Source organism: Agelaius tricolor, unplaced genomic scaffold (assembly GCF_023055355.1).
Source record: "Agelaius tricolor isolate 1412-34295 unplaced genomic scaffold, bAgeTri1.0.p SCAF_1, whole genome shotgun sequence".
In the NCBI taxonomy this organism is placed as follows: Eukaryota; Metazoa; Chordata; class Aves; order Passeriformes; family Icteridae; genus Agelaius; species Agelaius tricolor.
The window spans coordinates 70,345,587-70,362,958 of NW_027269261.1; the positions used below are offsets into that span (position 1 = coordinate 70,345,587).

Below are 17,372 nucleotides of genomic sequence, written 5' to 3' on the forward strand. Positions count from 1 at the left end.
GTAAAATCAAGCTACAGATAAATAGCTGAGTCTTGAGGTACACTAAATGGCATGGCATTTTGTCATATTCCATTCTTGTTACTTGTGGTTTTGTGGGGAAAACACTGAATTTATTAAAAAAAAAAACAAACCAAAACAACAAACACACAAAAAGGAAAACACACAAAAATATCTTTGTTTTTGAATGCAGTGTGAATATATATGAGATTAAGGGTTGAATTGGTTTCTTAACAAAGCATGTTATAAATTTCTAGTTTGTTTCTTAGTGAAGGCCCTGCAAAAGTAAGGTTTTTGTATGTTGTACCTGCAGAATCAAATCAGGCCTGAGCCTCAGGTTACAGTATGAAGCAATTTTCTAGAAACACACTCGAGCCCCTAGGAGTAAAGATGGCAAAAAGCTTCTAGTAGGGTGCACTTCTCGGTTGCATGTCTGTATGCTCCAGAATATGAGAGCAGGTTTTAGATGCAACTTCTTTACAGGACATTTGCACAGCATTTCCTGCACACTCACTGTCACCTCACAGCAGTGCAGCTCTGGGTCACTTGCTGTCATGGTCTCAGCCAATTCCAGTAAGCCAAGTGTAACACTCCAGTACTCCTAAATGCCTTTTCCTTCTCCCCATGTGCTTGCTGTTGTGTCTTATTTCTATCTGAAATGAGATGCATTTCACTGTTTTTTTCTTATATTTTCATATAAAGACTATTTCTGAGGTTAAATGCAGTTAAAAATAAAAACAACAAACAGAAGCCTTAAACTCATAGAGATGATTCAGCTGGCCTTCCCTTGCTTTGAAGACATATGTTTGCATTGTGTAGAAGGTTGGTTGGCAGTTGATTGCTCAGTGAGTGATAGGGACACTTCCATCCCTGCAGGACAGGCCTTCCAGGAGCATTTTCACATGACAGTGGTGAGGCAGGGTCACACACCATTCCAGGCAGCATAGCAAGTAAGGTACTGAATTGTCTCAATCAAATCATGAGGATTAGGAGTTGCAGGAAGTTCCTAAGGGTGAACTTTCACTGGACACATCATATTCATCACTTTTCAGTATTCATCCTGGGCAGAAGGGACATCAGTATAAGATGGTAGAATGTGTCCCAACTCCAAGGAGCTGTGAAATATGTCTGGCATTGGTGTGACCCAGCAATCTGCTACTAAAGGAAAGAGAGGTGACCTATTTAGGCCAAACCAGTTCTAGAGAGCTGTGAGCTAAGTTTTATTTTTCTTGTCTGAACTCCAAATACACTCTTTTATTAAGGTTAAACTAGTTTTGTTTAACCTTAATGCTTATTTAGTACTGAGAGACTGCAGAGTGACTGGCAGCCTACAGATGTTCCATTCCCTAGGGAGCGGTGACAATCTGCAGCTGGACAGCCAATCCCCTCTCTATACAGCCTCTAGCCATCAAAAGTTCTGAAGTTACCTCTGAGATACCAAGGTCAGCTTTGAAACTAGCTGACACAGACTTAGATTTTGGGAGAGTTGGATCTGAAAGGAATTGTTGACCTGAGTATTCTTACGTGGTGTGTCAGTCTGGGGCCACCTCAGAACAGCAGCAGCAGAACCCACAGCCAGCCAGACAAACAACTTCAATAGGTCAGCTGCTCCCTATTGGCCTAGGAAGGGCTGTGTACCCTCATAAAAAAGGGGAAGGATAATCTAGTAAAACACTCTTTCAGTCTTCTCAGCTTTAGATATGCATCTTTAATCTACCTATTTACAGTAGTCTTAGAAACCATACTTCTGTTTTTGTGTCCTTGCCAAAGCATGAATAATCTCAAGATCTAAACTTCTTATAGCTCCCTAAATTAAACTTTGTACTTCTGCTACCTAATAACTGCAGAACAGAATGTTAAATTTGGATAAGCCGTGCTGACATTAAAAACAAAACAACTTGTGGTTTAGAGGTGGGAGTGAGCTGTAGATATCTTAAAGGTAGAAATTACCAGAAGAAGGACTCTTTGGGGGCAGTAAGAGTCCTAAGGGATGAACCACATAGTTCAGGAAACAAATAAAACCACTGAAGTTCTTGCAGCTTGGTGAGTTCAAGTCAGTCAATTGTGATAACAGCTCAGGTGAAACAAAAGAGTCTCACAGCTTCTTGCAGCTCTGAGAGAAAAGATGGTCTCTTTGCTGGGAAATACAGTGGGCTAGGAATGAATGACCTGATTTATAATTGCTCACAAACGAGCATGATCACTTGCAAGTTGTTTGCCCATTAATGCTTAAGATGAGGCCATTAAGAAAACAGCATTTAAGCAGGGTCTAGAAATAGAAAAACAGCATTTTGAGGACTGATAAGGTTTGGAGAAAAGACAATACATCTAATGTATGGATAGAGTAAGATGTTAAGTCTTAGCCAACCTTACAATCCTAAAGACTACAAAAGGAAAGCTTCTGTATATTGATCTAAACTTATCTCCTGATGTGGCCAATTGCCAGCCCTCCATTCTAATAAACAACTTGTTTTTGTTATTGTTGTAAAAGCATCAGGTGTAGTGACATTCCTAAAGGGTTGATCCTTTTTGACACATACAGCAAGAATTTAGATTGTACAAAGAATACAGTTTAGTCTCCTTCCTAAAACTGTGTAACAATTCTAATAATAGAATGATTTTTTTTTTAATCAGACAAGGTTAAATCAAGAGGAATGCTTTCAAATACTGGCCATATTTTTTTTTACTTGCATGCTACAATGGTACGTTCTTCTATTTAATTTAAATTCTTTCATCACTGTAATGAATGGTTTGATTCCTGTGCCATATTGTTATCATGATAAAGATTTTTGATGTTTGAGAAATAACAATATATAATCAAGGGATAGAAGAGATTAATAGACACATATAAAATTAGTTATGAAAAGTGGCTGTGGACAGCAAGGAATGAGAGGAATCTACAGAGAAATGTTCATAGTGGCCAGTGTGGGGCTGCTTAGTCATTGCTGAAACACCTGGTGACTTCATTAAGGCACCATATTAGGTGGAGTTAAAACTAATACAAATCAGCTCAGAGCCCCAAAGCATTACCTGGTTTTACTTGTAAATGTTCCAGGGAAAGAATCATCTGATCATCCTCCAAGATACTAATTTGCTGTCCAGGGCATTGCAATAACAGGCATTTCAAGTGTTCCTGCCTGGATGGCTTTTCTGTGGAAAGAATTTAAGATCTGGGTTTGCCAGTTCTTTGGTGTCATATGTTTGTGCTGAACTTGACTCAAAAAGTTGCCCTATTGGGCTGAAACAGAACTGTTTCAACTTAAAGCAGCAAAGTGCAGACATTTTTGTTTGCAGTATTAGGCTTTTCACACTGTAGCTGGTTGGTCTCCTTTTAGCTTGCCCAGGGCTTTTCTTTAAATGTAGCAATAAGGAAAAATTGCATTTCTGATAACTTAGAGTGCATAGATGTTAAATGCCAATGTCTATGGATATGCTTGCTCTGAAGGAGTGTGCTTCCATGCTGTAGGTGGTGTTTGCTTTGAGTATATCTCATGCACACTTTCTGGGTGAAAGGAACTCGATATCTATCGATATTTTCATGTTAAACATCTGTTGTGTTTTCCCGTAGGAGCATTTCACTGGATCTGTTTACTTGCACTGATCCATGGTCAAACACACTGTTGTGTTTCCCCAGGGGAACACTCCAGTTATGCAAACCAAACCATGGATCTGTCCCCTTGTTCTCCAGCTGCGCTGTGGTTTGCACTCCTCAGTACCCAAGTGAGCTCTGTGCCATATTCTCTTATGAAATAGCTCATGTAGTTGGTCATACTAGCTCACAAACACAAATAATTTCAGTCTGCAATTGTGTACTGATTTATAGATGAGCAGGGGACTCAGGTTTGTGTGGGCTCTTCAGTTTGGAGGAGTTGCACTTTGGAAACACTTGTGTGAAGGGTGGGGTGGAGAAAGGGCTTGCAGCAAGCTGGGTGATGGGATTCTGCTAAGGCAGAGGCATACCTGGGGCCTGAGCAGGGCTTGTGTACTCTGGCCATATGGGAGAGCTTTTAAGTCCATTATTACTTGTTTGCTGTGGCTGTGCAACTTCTTCTTCCCCTTTGTACACAGTTTTTCTGACATGCTGTCACTGCCTCCATCTCTCCTGACAGAGAAAGCGGAGAACACGATACAATTTCCTACCTTCTGTTGTTGAGTTGGTTGTTTAAAGAGAGAGAATTTCCCTTGGACAATGCCAGAAAAGAATCTGTATCTGCCAAGGTTCTTTGTATAGGAACAACTGTTAATATAAACAGGCTTCCTCACAAATACCCAGGCAGTGGGACAAAACCACTTTGGAAGTGAGGGAGTTCTGCCCCTCCTCCCCCACCTCTTCTTCCAAGGGTATTAACAAATTCACTGAAGGAGATGACCATTTGTCTATCATCCAGGGAGGCTTCTTATGGTGAGGCATCTTCTCACATTTCAGCTTTCAGGTAATTTCTCTCCCTTTCAATCGTTTTTCTGAGTGCAAGCCAGTTTTCTGCCTGTGTTGGAAGAGGAGCCCATGCCACCTTTTTGTTATACTTTGGCCTGAAGTAAGGAAGTAAGCAGTAGGAATTAAACACTGTTCTTCATTAGTTTATTTTATTAGCTCACAAAGTGTAATCTTCTCTGCCAGTATTGCATTATTCTTTCTCCATGCTTCTCTTGAGCATTTTATAAAGTGCAAGTAGGTGAGGACACTCAGTTTCTTCTGGAGAAAATTAGCAGCTTCAAGCCAAGGCTCCAAATAAGGATGGAACTGTGGTAGCTTGGCATCTCTAGGTAATTTAACCTTATAACTGCTACTAAGTCTTCAGCAGTAGAATATCCTTTGGTTCTCCAGCATTGCACGACCCAGAGGTTTGGTGGTATTTGGAAACTGGAGAGGAAAGAAAGCCTTTAAGGCTCCAGAATTAGAGATGTGCAGAAATGCTGCCTTGCGTCATGTTGCCATGTTCCCCTGACAGCACTGTCCTCAGTGTTTTCTGCATTTAGCTGCTAGGTTTGATAACAGGAACAGCTTGTGTGCAATTTTGCAGTGTTCAGTTTTACATTTAACAGAAGTGTAAAGTTCAGTGTCATGGAATTTCCCTGCTTGGTTGTTAAGATAACTTGGTACAGCTCAAAACCACACAGCTTGAACTGTAGGCAGAAGCCTTCCTTCCCCCAGGTGGGTATGTTTAGGGGTTCAGAGCTGTCCTGGCGCTTCTCCCATGAAAACTGCAACAGAAGATCTCCTCTTGGGGTCTACCATATTTTATTTTAATTGGAATTATTTGAAGTAAAACCAACTAACAGCATGTAGCTTTATGGATCTTTTAATGTTGTGAAAGAAAAAAGAAATAAAAATCACATGGGCCAGCTCAGGGACTTGTTTCTTTTGAAATAACTGATGACATAAAATCCCAGACCAAAAGAGGTGGGAGATGCAAGGCATCTGGCAGAGTTTACAGTCCTGGGGGGTCGGCAGGCACAGCACAGCCTGCTGCAAACAAAGGCTGAGTGTTTTGCTGATACGATTGCAAAACATATGTTTGCCCAGGACTGTTATGATCTTGGGAATAGGCAGGAGGCCAGATTTCTGCAGCAGCAGCAGCGCACTTAGTCACACAAATATCTGCAAAATGTGAACCTCCTGCGATTTCTCGGTTTAAAAACCGTAATTATTTTGTTTCTTAAAGACAAGGCAGAAACACTTGTATCAGGAACAGGAGAGGGGGGCGGAAAGCATCGTCCGAGGAGCGTCTCTGGGCCGGGGAGGAGAGCGGAACGGAGCCGAGGGGGTCGGGGACGGGGCTGGACTGGACGGGGGCTGTCCTGCCGGGCCGGGGTGGACTGGCCGGGGGCTGCCGCCTCTTGTGCCCCCGCCCGGGGCATTTGGTGCCACTCCCGGGCACAGGGAGCAGCGGCGGGGTCGCGGCGAGCGCCGATCCCCGGCGGGCAGTGCCGCGGCCGCCGCTCCGCCCCTACGCCGGGCGGGCGGGCCGGGGCTGGCACCGCCCCGGCGGCGCTGGGGCAGAGCCCAGTAGGGCTGCGAGAGCGGCGAGCCCGGGCTAGCCCCGCAGCACCGGCCGGATGGTGGCCAGGCCGGGCCGGCAGCACCAGGTACTCGCGACTGGCCGGGGGGTCTCTCTGCCCGGGCGCATCCCCAGAGAAATCCCTGCTGGAAGGGGGGGCGGGGTCCGGGCAGCCCCCTGCGGATCAGCCGCGGGGCTGAGGAGGCAGCAGCGGCGTTTGCCTGCGGGCTCCTCGCTCGGAGGGTGTCGTTCGGGGGTCCGTAGGTCCTGTTCAGCCGAGGGATGAGCAGCTGCTGCCCGCGGTGACAGCGCAGATGCTGTCGCCACCCTCCGCGACGCCCCTGCTCCCAGGAGGAGCTGGGTTCCGCTGGGGTGTGCGGCAGCCGGGTACCTCTGAAGGGTTCTCGGGCTCGTCCAGGTGGCTTTTGCCTCGGAATTGCCCGGCGTTTACGTCGTTCTTGCATAGATTTGGATTATCCTTTTGAAACAGTAAGGCTGGTCTTGTATTTCTCATGGAGAAGAGCGGGCTGTAATTATAAACAAATGCAAGTCAAGAGCATTATTTAGAAAGGAATAAATCTGCTGATTTGGATCTCTCTTGTAAATTTCTTAGTCTCATCACGTTAAGATTCTTCTTTTAAAGGAAAATTTTAAATCCTCAGAAGTGGTGTAGGTTGCGGCAGAGCCTGTTTTGTATTTTTCTGATTTAGAGTAACCCAGTACTTCATGGATACATATGGATACATATATATGGAATATGCTTTGCTTTGGCATAATCCAGCAGTACAGTCTATGTAATGCAAAGGGTTACTGTCACATTTAGACTGTTTCCTTCTGTGCCACCAATTTATTGGTATTTAAATAGTATTTACAGCAGGGAAATTGCAAGCATTCATTCAAAATCCTTTGCCCTTTAATGCTTTCTGTTTCACCACAGAAGTGCCATATTAAAAAAGTAGGCACTAATCATTGAAACTCAGCGTCAGTTTCAGTGAGCTCATATCAAAAGTAAATTGGGTCGTGGACTCTAGGCAGTTGTGTCACAAAACCACTGCAGGAAGAGCTGCTAATGCTGAGTAAGAGTAGGTAGCACATAGGCAGGCACCTTGAGACTGCTGCAGCTGGACCTGCTTGTACCTCTCAGTCCTAGAAAATGACCAGAGAAGAGGTGCTAGAGATGGAGATAGTGGAGTCTGGGCTTTGCTTTCATTCCTGCCATTGTGAACAAGGTGTGTGATCTTGGACACACTCTCCCTTGCCTTGATTTCTCTCTTGAATCAAGTCACATAAACTAGATGGGGGTGTTTTTAAAATCAGGTATTTCAAAGGACTTTGAGACATTCAGAGAAATTATAATGAAATTAAATTAATGTAAGAATAACATACTCCATATGAAAGAGGAACAGTTCAGCATTTGCCATGCTCTAATTCCAGTGAAGAGTGGTAGGTCTGTGTAACAAAGTGCTTTGTAACAGAGGGGGAGTACTTGTTCCCAGTTCTTTAAATCCGTACAAGTGGAGACATGTCTGTTGCTTCAGCTGAATGACAGTCTGAAATACCCAGCAAATGGAACCAGTGTGAAAATTTAAAGTACATGAGCATTTCTAGGATAATTTTTTTTCTGTCATTTTAATGTGAATCATGGTTTGTTTGGGAAAGCCACAACAATTGCAGCTACTTCAGGATTAAGTAAAAAAGTAAAATAGGAAAAATGGCCAGCTCTGCATAGCCCCACATTTAGAAAAGGTGTAGGATTCCTCTCTGTGTAGGAAAAGAAATATATTTAATCACCACTCTTTGTTCTTAATTCTCCCCTTCCTAAAAGTTTTCTGACCAGTATGGAAACTACAGTAGCTACTGCATTTAGCAGAACTGAAAATACAGTTTTTAAGCTGAGTATGTATCAGCTTGGGGACAGCTTGTCCTGTGGGGCCAGTTGTGCCAGTCCTTGTTGTTAAGGTCCTAAACAAGGAAACTCTACTTGTAGCCTCAGTGTCACCAGCAGTGAGGCTTTGGTGTCAGTGGCCTTTAAAGGGGAAGTAGGAACCAGACAGTTCATGGTGAGCGCAGCAGCAGGAGCAGCATGAAGCCTCTTAGACTGGTAAGTGCCAAGTCTCCCTTGGAAATGCTGCACAACCTTCTTGGACACTTATATGCTTAGAGGCATTTCATCCTATAAGCTTATAAAGACCTAAATGGGTATTTTTAATGCCCATGCTTCAAATGCTCATCATATTATACTGAGCTGAATTTTCAGCACAGGCATGCTGGAGGAGTTAATTCCACCAGGAAATTGTGTTGAAGAGTTTTTAACTCACAGCTCATTGTGCCTTTCTTAACCCTAAGCTTGGGTAGGAAAGCACTTAGATTATGTAAAATGATGACTGGTTATCTAGAAAAAATGTTACCTCAAAAAATTCACCTCAATCTCATTTTCCTTCTCTGGTTCATTACATGAGATTGTTTTATATTGTATTATGGGTGTGATTTTCATATAATTTTGTTTGAATCTAGCAGCACTTAGTGTTTAATCAAGACATAGATGATTCAGATAAAGATGTTAATTCAAATGTAGTTTAGTGAAGTAAATTAATAATTGCAATTTTACTTCACCTGTGGCTTATCTATGATAAAATGTTCCCTGTTTCGAGGGAGAAGGCCTAAGTAAGTATGTAAATAATTCTTTCTGGTAGATATAAATCTGGTAGACTTGATAGTGGTACTGACTGTACTTGAGGGGAGCAAAATGACTCACTGTGCTAGCACCAGGGAAGCAGTCTCAGTGAGCATTGTGGATCATAGCTCATCAGTCCTGAATGACTGAAAATTAGCAGTTTGGTAACAGTCCCAGATTCATTGGATAAAACTACCATGGAGTTCTGGGAGAGGTTTTGTGATAAGGGGCAGAGCTCTAGCTGCAAGGAGCCAGTAGCGAGGGACCAACAAGGATCTGAAAAAGCATTTTAGGCATACAATGGAGGAAGAACTGTAGCTTAGGTTAGATAGCTGTTCCTGTTCCAGAGGCTCTGTGACCTGGCTTGTAGCTTAGTTCTGTTTTCAGTGTTTCTAGGTGAAATTTCTGATACTGTGTGTCTGCTTAGACTGTGACTTTTTTTTTACTTTTTTTTTCTTTTTTTTTTTTTTTTGTTTTAAGAGATTCAGAACCAAAGCAGATGATGTTCTCTTGCTAGCAGAGGTAATGTGTGTTATACTGTTAGTGTTTACAAACCTCTTCTACATTATTGCAGTTCAATTTTTTATCTCAGGATTTTACATAAATTTGACAGGAATGATGTTCCTGTCAAGAGGCTTAAAAAAGCTACCTAAAAACTGGGCTGGATCAACAGCTGTAAGATACAGAAGAGCTCTACATTGTGTGAATTTACACATTTGTGCTTTAGAGTGGACTTCCTTGAGCATGTATGTGCAGGCAGTATGGACTTCTTGGTCCAGTCGTCCTTGAGGAGTTGGATGTGCTAATTGAGCCAGACTGGTGAGAGTAAGTGGTGACTGGGAAGTATATAATTAAGCTTGCAGAGTTGTCTCATTAACTTTTCTGTCTCAGCTCTGCAGTGCTGTTTCTTGGTGTAAATTTGCATAAAGCATTTCCTGGCCGAGAATCTCTGAACAGGCACACAGTCTGATAGCTAGGCCATTAGCCTGTGACTTCAGAGATCTCAGCTCAAGCCACCAGTCTTCTGTAGCAGATTCTCTAAGATGTGTAGCTTTTCCATTTCTGAGGGATTTTTTTCTCCTAGATTTGAGATAATGTATTTGTCATACCTCACAGGAATCTTGCATTATCTAAATGAATGAGTTGTGATGCTGAGCTGATATGGCAATGGTGAGGGATGTGTAGATTGAGAAATGATGGGTACCTGGTGAGCTAAGTTCCCATGGAAATAATAATAGTGGCTGTACAGAAATACAAGTTACATTACATAAGGGGAAAGAGGAGGCTTTTCTGTGTTTTTCGTGGTTGTCTCTGTCCATGCAGCAATGCAGCACTTACATGGCTAAAGTCTTGTTTTTCTGTCAAGGTATGTCTGGAAGGTGAGCAGTGGAGTGGATTGCCATCCTGCAAGGCCCACCTCCTTCCATTACCTTGAGCTTCTGGGTGTTCCACCCTTGGTGCTCAGCTTTGCAGCCACCTGAGTTTTATGTTCTGGCTTTGAAGATGGAGTGCGTCTGATGCATCACCATCATCATTATTGTTATTATTGTTATTGTTATTATTTATTTGCACCTAAAGCCTCAGTTGTGGTTGGCTTTCTGCTGAGCTTTGAGCTGTATTCAGCTGCAGAGTTTCTAGACTGAATGAAAGTGGTGTGGTGTGGTGAGGTTGGCAAACAGGAGGAAAGGAGCCAGGAGAAGTTTGATGCAGAGAATGTGTCACTAAGTAGGGTTACTTTGGTGTGCAATTCCGTGGTCTGGAATCGCATGAAAGTTGTTTATACTTTTGGAATAACCAAAAGAAATGCAGGCTTTCTTCCAGCTGCTGCTTCTCCAAGACACAACTGCTTCACCAAGTGCTTGTTGGTGCTCCAGGTGAGATGGTGCTTTAAGAGAAATGTGCAGGAGAGAGATGTAGTGGTGTGTCTGCTCAGGATGCAGGTCTTGTCTTTGAGAGGGAGTGTTGCTCCCTGGCTTGAGTGTATTTGGAAGATGGAGGTTTAGTGAAGGGTATTGTGAAGCATAGAAACATGTTCAGGACAAAGGAGAAATTCACTAGGACTGTTTGGAGAATTATTTACTGTGTTATCAAGTATTTGAAATGCTGGGATGCTGGAAGCACACAGCTATTTCTGAAGTACTAGGAGAATTTGATTAAATGTTGCTTCCTAAAAAGAGAGGAAAATAGCTTTTGAAAGGTCTGCCATAGCTTGTAACTGAAGAACAAGTTTTCAAAAAGCTTCTAATGGGTCAGATTTTACACAGCTCTCGTGACTGTGCTAAGCGTGCACCTCATGGCAAGTTGCTTCTGTTCTCAGCACCCTCTGGAAGAAACCCCCGTTTTGCAGGTGGGAAACAGGTTCATCTTCACAGATCCTTTGTTACATCTCTGTCACAGCAGGGCCTTGACCCCAAGCTTCTCAAGTACTAGGCTGGTGCCATGATACCAGGGGGACGATGCCTCTCCTGATGGAAAACAAAGCAACTCATTTTATCATTAAAAAAAAAGCCTCTTAAGTCACTTTGCAGCCAGGGTTTGGATGGTTGAGTAATATAACCTGTTACTGCTGTGTAATTGTAAGCCTGACCTCTGTATGCTTTAATAAACAGAAATGTATTGATTGTGATGTATTTTAGATTGTGAAGCAAAAAACACTAGCAGTCTGCTGATCTCAGGTTCTTAAATCTGGGTTTGGGTTTTTTTTCCTTCCTCTAACTGTTCTGGGAAAAGGAAAAACTGAAAAACAGTTGTTCAAGAATTAAACTTCAAGGTATTTGTCTTGGAGGGCTTCTTGATCTGGCAAACTGCAGACATCTGCTAAATTTTTAAATCCTGTTTACAATTTAAATGATCTCTCTTTTTGCTTGCTGTTGTTTGGCTATGTTTCTTGAGTGTAGTTGTAGCCAAAATAAGAAGCTCTGCTGAAGTTTTAAAGAGAGATGTTGATAAATTCCATCCTACAAGTGGCATTGCTTGGCTGACAGGCAAAATTTCCTTGTGTGTGTTGGGACCCATAGCAGGAAAAAGTGGCACTGAGGGGAAAAAGTGAAAAGACTATTTGTAAGAGATGCCCTTTGATCTTATTTTATCCAAGTAAGACTTGAGAAATGAAGGTATCTGACTTTGGGATTTAAGGAGACTGTCAGAGTCTAAAGAGTTTGGCAGTTGCCACTTGTGCCTGCACTCATTGTTTCCAGCTCTCTGAGGTTGTTTTTTAATCTTAGGGGAAAGTTCAGGAAACAGTAACTGATTAATAAAATTGCTTCTTGTACAGTGAAACTCATGCAAATAGAAACCTCAGCTAAAGAGGAAAAAAGTGCAGCCAGTATTGCACATTTTAACAGCCTTTACCTATGTGGGGAAAATGTGTCAAAGTTAACAACTGCATTTGGCTGGCAGCTCTTGGGGCATCATCTGCTCAGAGGCCTGGACCAGCTGAAGGTGCCCCTCTGCTCTGTGTGGCCTGAACTGGCTCAGTGCTTGGTATTTATTCATCTAAACCTGCCTGAGAAGTTGGTATGGTCACAAAATGGGTGGGTTTGGCTATGGAACAGAGGCAATGCATGTGTTCTAAAAGATGATTGGGAAAGAGGGCACAGATAAGGAGCCCAAACCATTAGTTTATATAATGCCTGGTGTTTAGCACTGAGCTCCATCCTCAGCTTTAATCCCAGGTCTCCGTCTGTAAGAGTGCCATGCCATCAGCTGGCAGGGCTCCCATCTTTCCTGGGGAAGCCAAGCTGCTCAGTGGGGAGTAATCCCCTCAGGAGAGCTGGTTTGCAGAGTGCCACGCACATGGCAGAGGAGCCTCTGCAGAGATGGCATGGGAGGCATCTGTGGAAGTGTGAGGTGAGGCCATGTCCTGCTCTGGTACCTGGAACCTGCTGTGCCTTCTCAGGGGGCTGCTCTGTGCCACAGAGACTGCCCTGGAACACATGGCTCCCTCCCTTCCAAAGGGAACGGTGTTAATGGGCAGGACACAAATGCACCCAAGTCTTCCATGCGTTTGCTCCTTGGCTGCAGCAAAGGACCAGGGGGCCATAGGCCTGTAGAAAGCTGCATCTGGCTGAAGGAGAGGACAAGTAGTGAACTGCCAGGGTTATCCAGCCTCCACCTTCCCTGCAAGGCAACACATCCACACAAGCAGGTGGAAGGATGTGGTTGCTGCTGTTCTGATGGAGCAAATTCCCCTCCCTCCCTCCTTCCCTGCAAATGTGAATAGCTTTTTATCCTATCTTGAAAAGAAAGCAGATGCAAATGTAGATCAGGTACTTTGAGCAGTTTAAGTGCTCTTTGAGGTTGGGAAGAAGAAATCTGATTAGGGTTACAGCTGTTTCATTTCCTGACAGATGCACAGGGTGTTGTGTGCTGGCGAGCTGCGGATGTACACACACACAGCAGCCTCGTTTTGTATCAGTGGCATAACCACACAGCAGCCGGCATGTTCGGAACTCCTTGTCCTGGACACCCTGCCAAAATATGCTTTATGCAGAATTTTCTGTGAACCAGCCTGTAGTGTGTTTGTGTGTGTGTGTGTGTGCATGCATATAAATTTGTGTGTGTTTTCTTTGGTTGACAGGGCCTTTGTTGCTGAACTTTTTTTGCTGGAGTGGGGCAGTGTGCTGTAAACAAGCACAGCTAATTATAAAGCACTTGTATAAAAAATGATTTGCATTTGTACAAACAGTACTAGTAAAAGTGCCCGTGCAAGAGTACCACAAGTACCCAAATAAGCCCAGCTCTGAATGGAGAACTCTTTTCTTTCCTGCAACCACAGCTGAAAAGCTGTTTATAACTAAATGCTGAGGTGGTGTAATTTTCTTTTCTAGGAACTTGGAATAAGAATTCCTAGACCACTGGGACACGGACCAAGCAGATTCATCCCTGAGAAGGAGGTGTGGTAGTGTTTTCAAGTACATAGTGAACTTTATGCTTTTAAGGAACATCATTTTATAGTAGTAGCCCACAGTGGTTTCAGGACAGCTGCTGATCTGCAAAACATTTTCAGGAGTGGTATCACATTCAGTCCTGAGACTTTGGCCACAGTTCTAGTGTACAGAACAGTGAGAGCCTTGGGGAGCTTTGGAATAGTTATGACCCCTCCCATGCTGCTATCTAGTATGAGAGAAACCCAATACTGTTTCCTTGTGAACATCCGGATGTAATTTCCTACTGGTCCACAAGGTACCTGCCCCTCTGCTCTGGGATTGCTTTTTCTTGAGCTGCCTCTACCACTCTGAAGAATCTGAGAAGGTTCAGAGTGCTTTGGATGAGCATTTCTGCTGCTTATCTCCTGATTGTCTGGTAAGAGAATTTGGAGTAGAGGAAAAGTTAGTAATATGCCTGTGGTTTTCTAGGAGTTTTAGTCTTTTTCAATTTCCTGGTTTTTTCTCTCTTAGCCAGCTTTTCGCTTCTTTCCCTTTTTCCCATAGTAAAAGTGATGATTCGATTAGCTTTTAGTTATAATTAACTAAGATCAACCTGAGGTTTTCAAGAAAGTGAAGGTGAGACAGTTAAAAATGAGAAGTCAGCATTGTATTAGAGAGAGACTAAAGCCAAAAATCTCCTTTTGCTGGTATAACCACTTGTGATCTCCTAAATGAGAGGTATTAAAGGGATTTAATGTGCCTTATGTGCACTGATTTAATGTCATTAATAGATTTATAGTATAATTCCTTTCACTTGGGGCCTCTGGGTGCTGTGGTAATGTATTTATTTGCTATTTTATTGGTGGAACTTGGACAATATTGCTCACTGCTCCTTCTCTCCGATCAGACAATTCAGGTGGGGAAGGAGGACGCCACGATGCACACGCTGTTTGCAGAGTCTTTTGCCACGCTGGGCCGGCTGGACAACGTCACCTTGGTGATGGTTTTCCACCCACAGTATCTGGAAAGCTTTCTCAAAACTCAGCACTATCTGCTGCAGATGGATGGCCCGCTCCCGCTCCACTACCGGCACTACATCGGGATCATGGTACGCACCCAGCCCCAGCCCTGCCCCAGAGCAGCTGCTGCTGTGTTTTGCAGTTTCTAGCTGGAAAGCAGAGTAGGTTTGTTGGTGTCTGCTTTACAGATGGTTTCAGAAGATCGGCACTTTATGTTCATAGATTTGGTAGGACTCTGAGAAAAAGGGGAAAAGCATGCTGTAGAAATGAGATAATTGTTTGTTTTTGGCATCCTTAGTATCTCAGAAACCGTTTCTCAAGAAAGCTTGTTTTTGTATCTGTGTCCTGTCACATACACTTCTCCTAACTCAATTGTTGGTCCCATTGTGCATTTCTGAATATGTAAATTCTGAGTGAGTTTTCTGCAAAAAGTGGTTTTCTAATTTTTAATCTGCCAGTTCAATGACCTTTGCTTGCTGAAGTTGAATTAAGGTTCTGGGCTGTGTCTTTATCTGATATAGAAATTGTTGGAGTAAATGGTACTGGGCTTTTCTTTACTGAGAAGCTGCCTGTAGTTTCTCTTGCCATTTGCAATCTGAAACCTTTGATTGTTGCTGGTAAAGATGCAGCTAGAGACAGCTTCTTCCCCCTGGGGTGTAGGATGCAGTATGGATTACTTGCTTCAGGACATGCAATAAATCCATGCCTGTATTTCTCCCTGGGTATAGGCATGTTGCACCTGTAGCCAGCATAATGATGGTGTGTATAAACAAGGGATATTTCTGTTGTGAGAACAATCATCAAAACAAGCTGATGTGTTAATTTCAGAAAACTTCTTTTACTTGAGTCTTTGATCAGTGCAAGGCTTATTCTTGGATGTTTTGAGGAAATGATGCCTTATGGTATTTGTCGTAAAGTACGAACTTTCTCCAATTGTTTTCTGTATCACACTGTTTTCCTTTTTAGGCTGCAGCACGACATCAGTGCTCTTACCTTGTTAACCTCCATGTGAATGACTTCCTTCATGTTGGTGGAGACCCGAAATGGTTGAATGGTCTGGAAAATGCACCTCAAAAATTGCAAAATTTAGGAGAACTGAACAAAATGTTGGCTCACCGACCCTGGCTTATCACCAAGGAACATATCGAGGTAGGTCTTTCACAGAGTAATGTGAATGTCCCCTTTGTTCCGTAAAGCAATCCTAGATTCTTGGATTCAGAGCCAGACAGGGTGAAAGATGTTCTGTGGTAATGACTTTGATTTCAGTGCTACATCACTGCATGATCTAGTATCACTTGTGCCTTGTTATGTAAAACTAACAGGATCATAACTGCTCTTAAATGAGTAACAAATTTCATTTACAACACCCTGAAATTTCTCTGTCATGCTGGAATTCTGTTGGTGCAATGACAGTGTGCTCAGGTGTGCACCTCCCTCCTCAAGCTGTGTGCTTTCAGTAGCCAGAACCCCTGGGTGTTTCTGAGTTGCTGCCAGAGGTTAGACAGAACACCAGCCACCACATTTTGTCTGGCTTGCTGCTGCTGTGTTTTCAAGTGGGATGGAGAGAGCAGGCTGGCAGAGCTGCCCAGGGGGGTGGTGGTAGTACAGGACAGCCAGGACTGCAGCACCAACAAACCACCAAGGGGCTGCTTCTTCCACCCCTTCTGCTCTCCTCTGTGCCCTAAGCAAGGAGCATGTGGGTGCTGGGACTTCCTCTGTGCTGCCTGGCCTGGTGAGAGGTGGTGGCAGGTCCAGCTGGGGCAGGACGGGGAGGGCGCACGCTCTGCCAGAAGGCCCCAAACCTCCCACACTTTCCTGCCTGAAGGGGAAGTTGGGGTTTGAAGCTTCTTGTCAAATCTAGAGCATTCCACCCACAGGGACAAAATGGAGGGAGCCTGTGCCAGGTTTTTACACAGCCGATCTGCAAGGGGTTGCCTGGGTTTTCTGATGCTGTAAAGACCATTTGAACAAACATGCAACAGTTGTGGTTGCATCTTCATCAGAAGTGTGAAATTTCAGTGCAAGTCAGTATGGCCTCGACAGAAACCACTTGGTGCAAAAAAAGAAACCCCAACTTATTCAATTGCCCAGGGACAGAGGGGAGAGAAGTTGTGTCCTTTGTGGCATAACCATGCAGGTCTGTGTCTGGCAGGTCACTGAGCACACTAATGGCAGCAGAGTGAGGAAGCATGTTTGGATGTCACAAAAGTAATTTTACCTGACTAAGAAATGTGTTGATAAACTGCATTAAGGTGGGGTCAAATGAATGACTTTAATATTTTTGTCTTGCATTATTTTTAAAGCAACTTCTGAAGACAGAAGAGAACAGCTGGTCCCTGGCAGAGCTGATCCATGCAGTCGTTCTCCTTACACACTACCACTCCCTTGCTTCCTTCACGTTTGGCTGTGGGATCAGCCCAGAGATCGACTGTGAAGGGGGTCACACCTTCCGGCCCCCCTCTGTCAGTAACTATTGCATCTGTGATATAACAAATGGTTACCACGGGGTGGATGAAATCCATGCCAGCCCAGCTGCAAGTATTCCAGTAAGTGTCTGTCTGAACAAACAGTCTCTTCCAACAATAGTTATGTCTTTGTAAACTTAATACGTGGAGGGTGCCTGTCTCTTTTTATTCTTTTGAGAGTGGGATTGATGAGCCTAATCCAGATGTGGGTATTGAAAAAATGCATTTAGGAGGAGCTGAAATGATACTGGGAAGCTGGGGAAAGCTACCAAAGGGAAACAGACACAATCTCTGTTGTTTTCTTTTTCTGCCTGTCATTCATAAAGGTGAACTGAGATGAGTCCCAGCCT

General features: G+C 43.6%; 1 protein-coding gene across 4 annotated transcripts in view; it reads left to right on the forward strand.

The window, feature by feature from the left end:
- SESN1 (sestrin 1) overlaps positions 1–17,372 on the forward strand; it is a 78,666-nt gene that overhangs the window by 55,715 nt on the left and 5,579 nt on the right. Inside the window, exons 1-5 of one of the 4 annotated variants that reach the window (XM_071438796.1) lie at positions 5,926–6,084; positions 13,500–13,565; positions 14,446–14,646; positions 15,524–15,706; positions 16,861–17,103. In XM_071438796.1, coding sequence (XP_071294897.1) covers positions 6,055–6,084; positions 13,500–13,565; positions 14,446–14,646; positions 15,524–15,706; positions 16,861–17,103 — 723 coding nt within the window. In that variant the 5' untranslated portion in view covers positions 5,926–6,054. Of the gene's footprint in view, positions 1–5,925; positions 6,085–6,369; positions 6,486–13,499; positions 13,566–13,820; positions 13,975–14,445; positions 14,647–15,523; positions 15,707–16,860; positions 17,104–17,372 lie in introns of those variants that run through there. The other 3 variants (XM_071438816.1, XM_071438787.1, XM_071438805.1) reach the window with 3 other exon arrangements.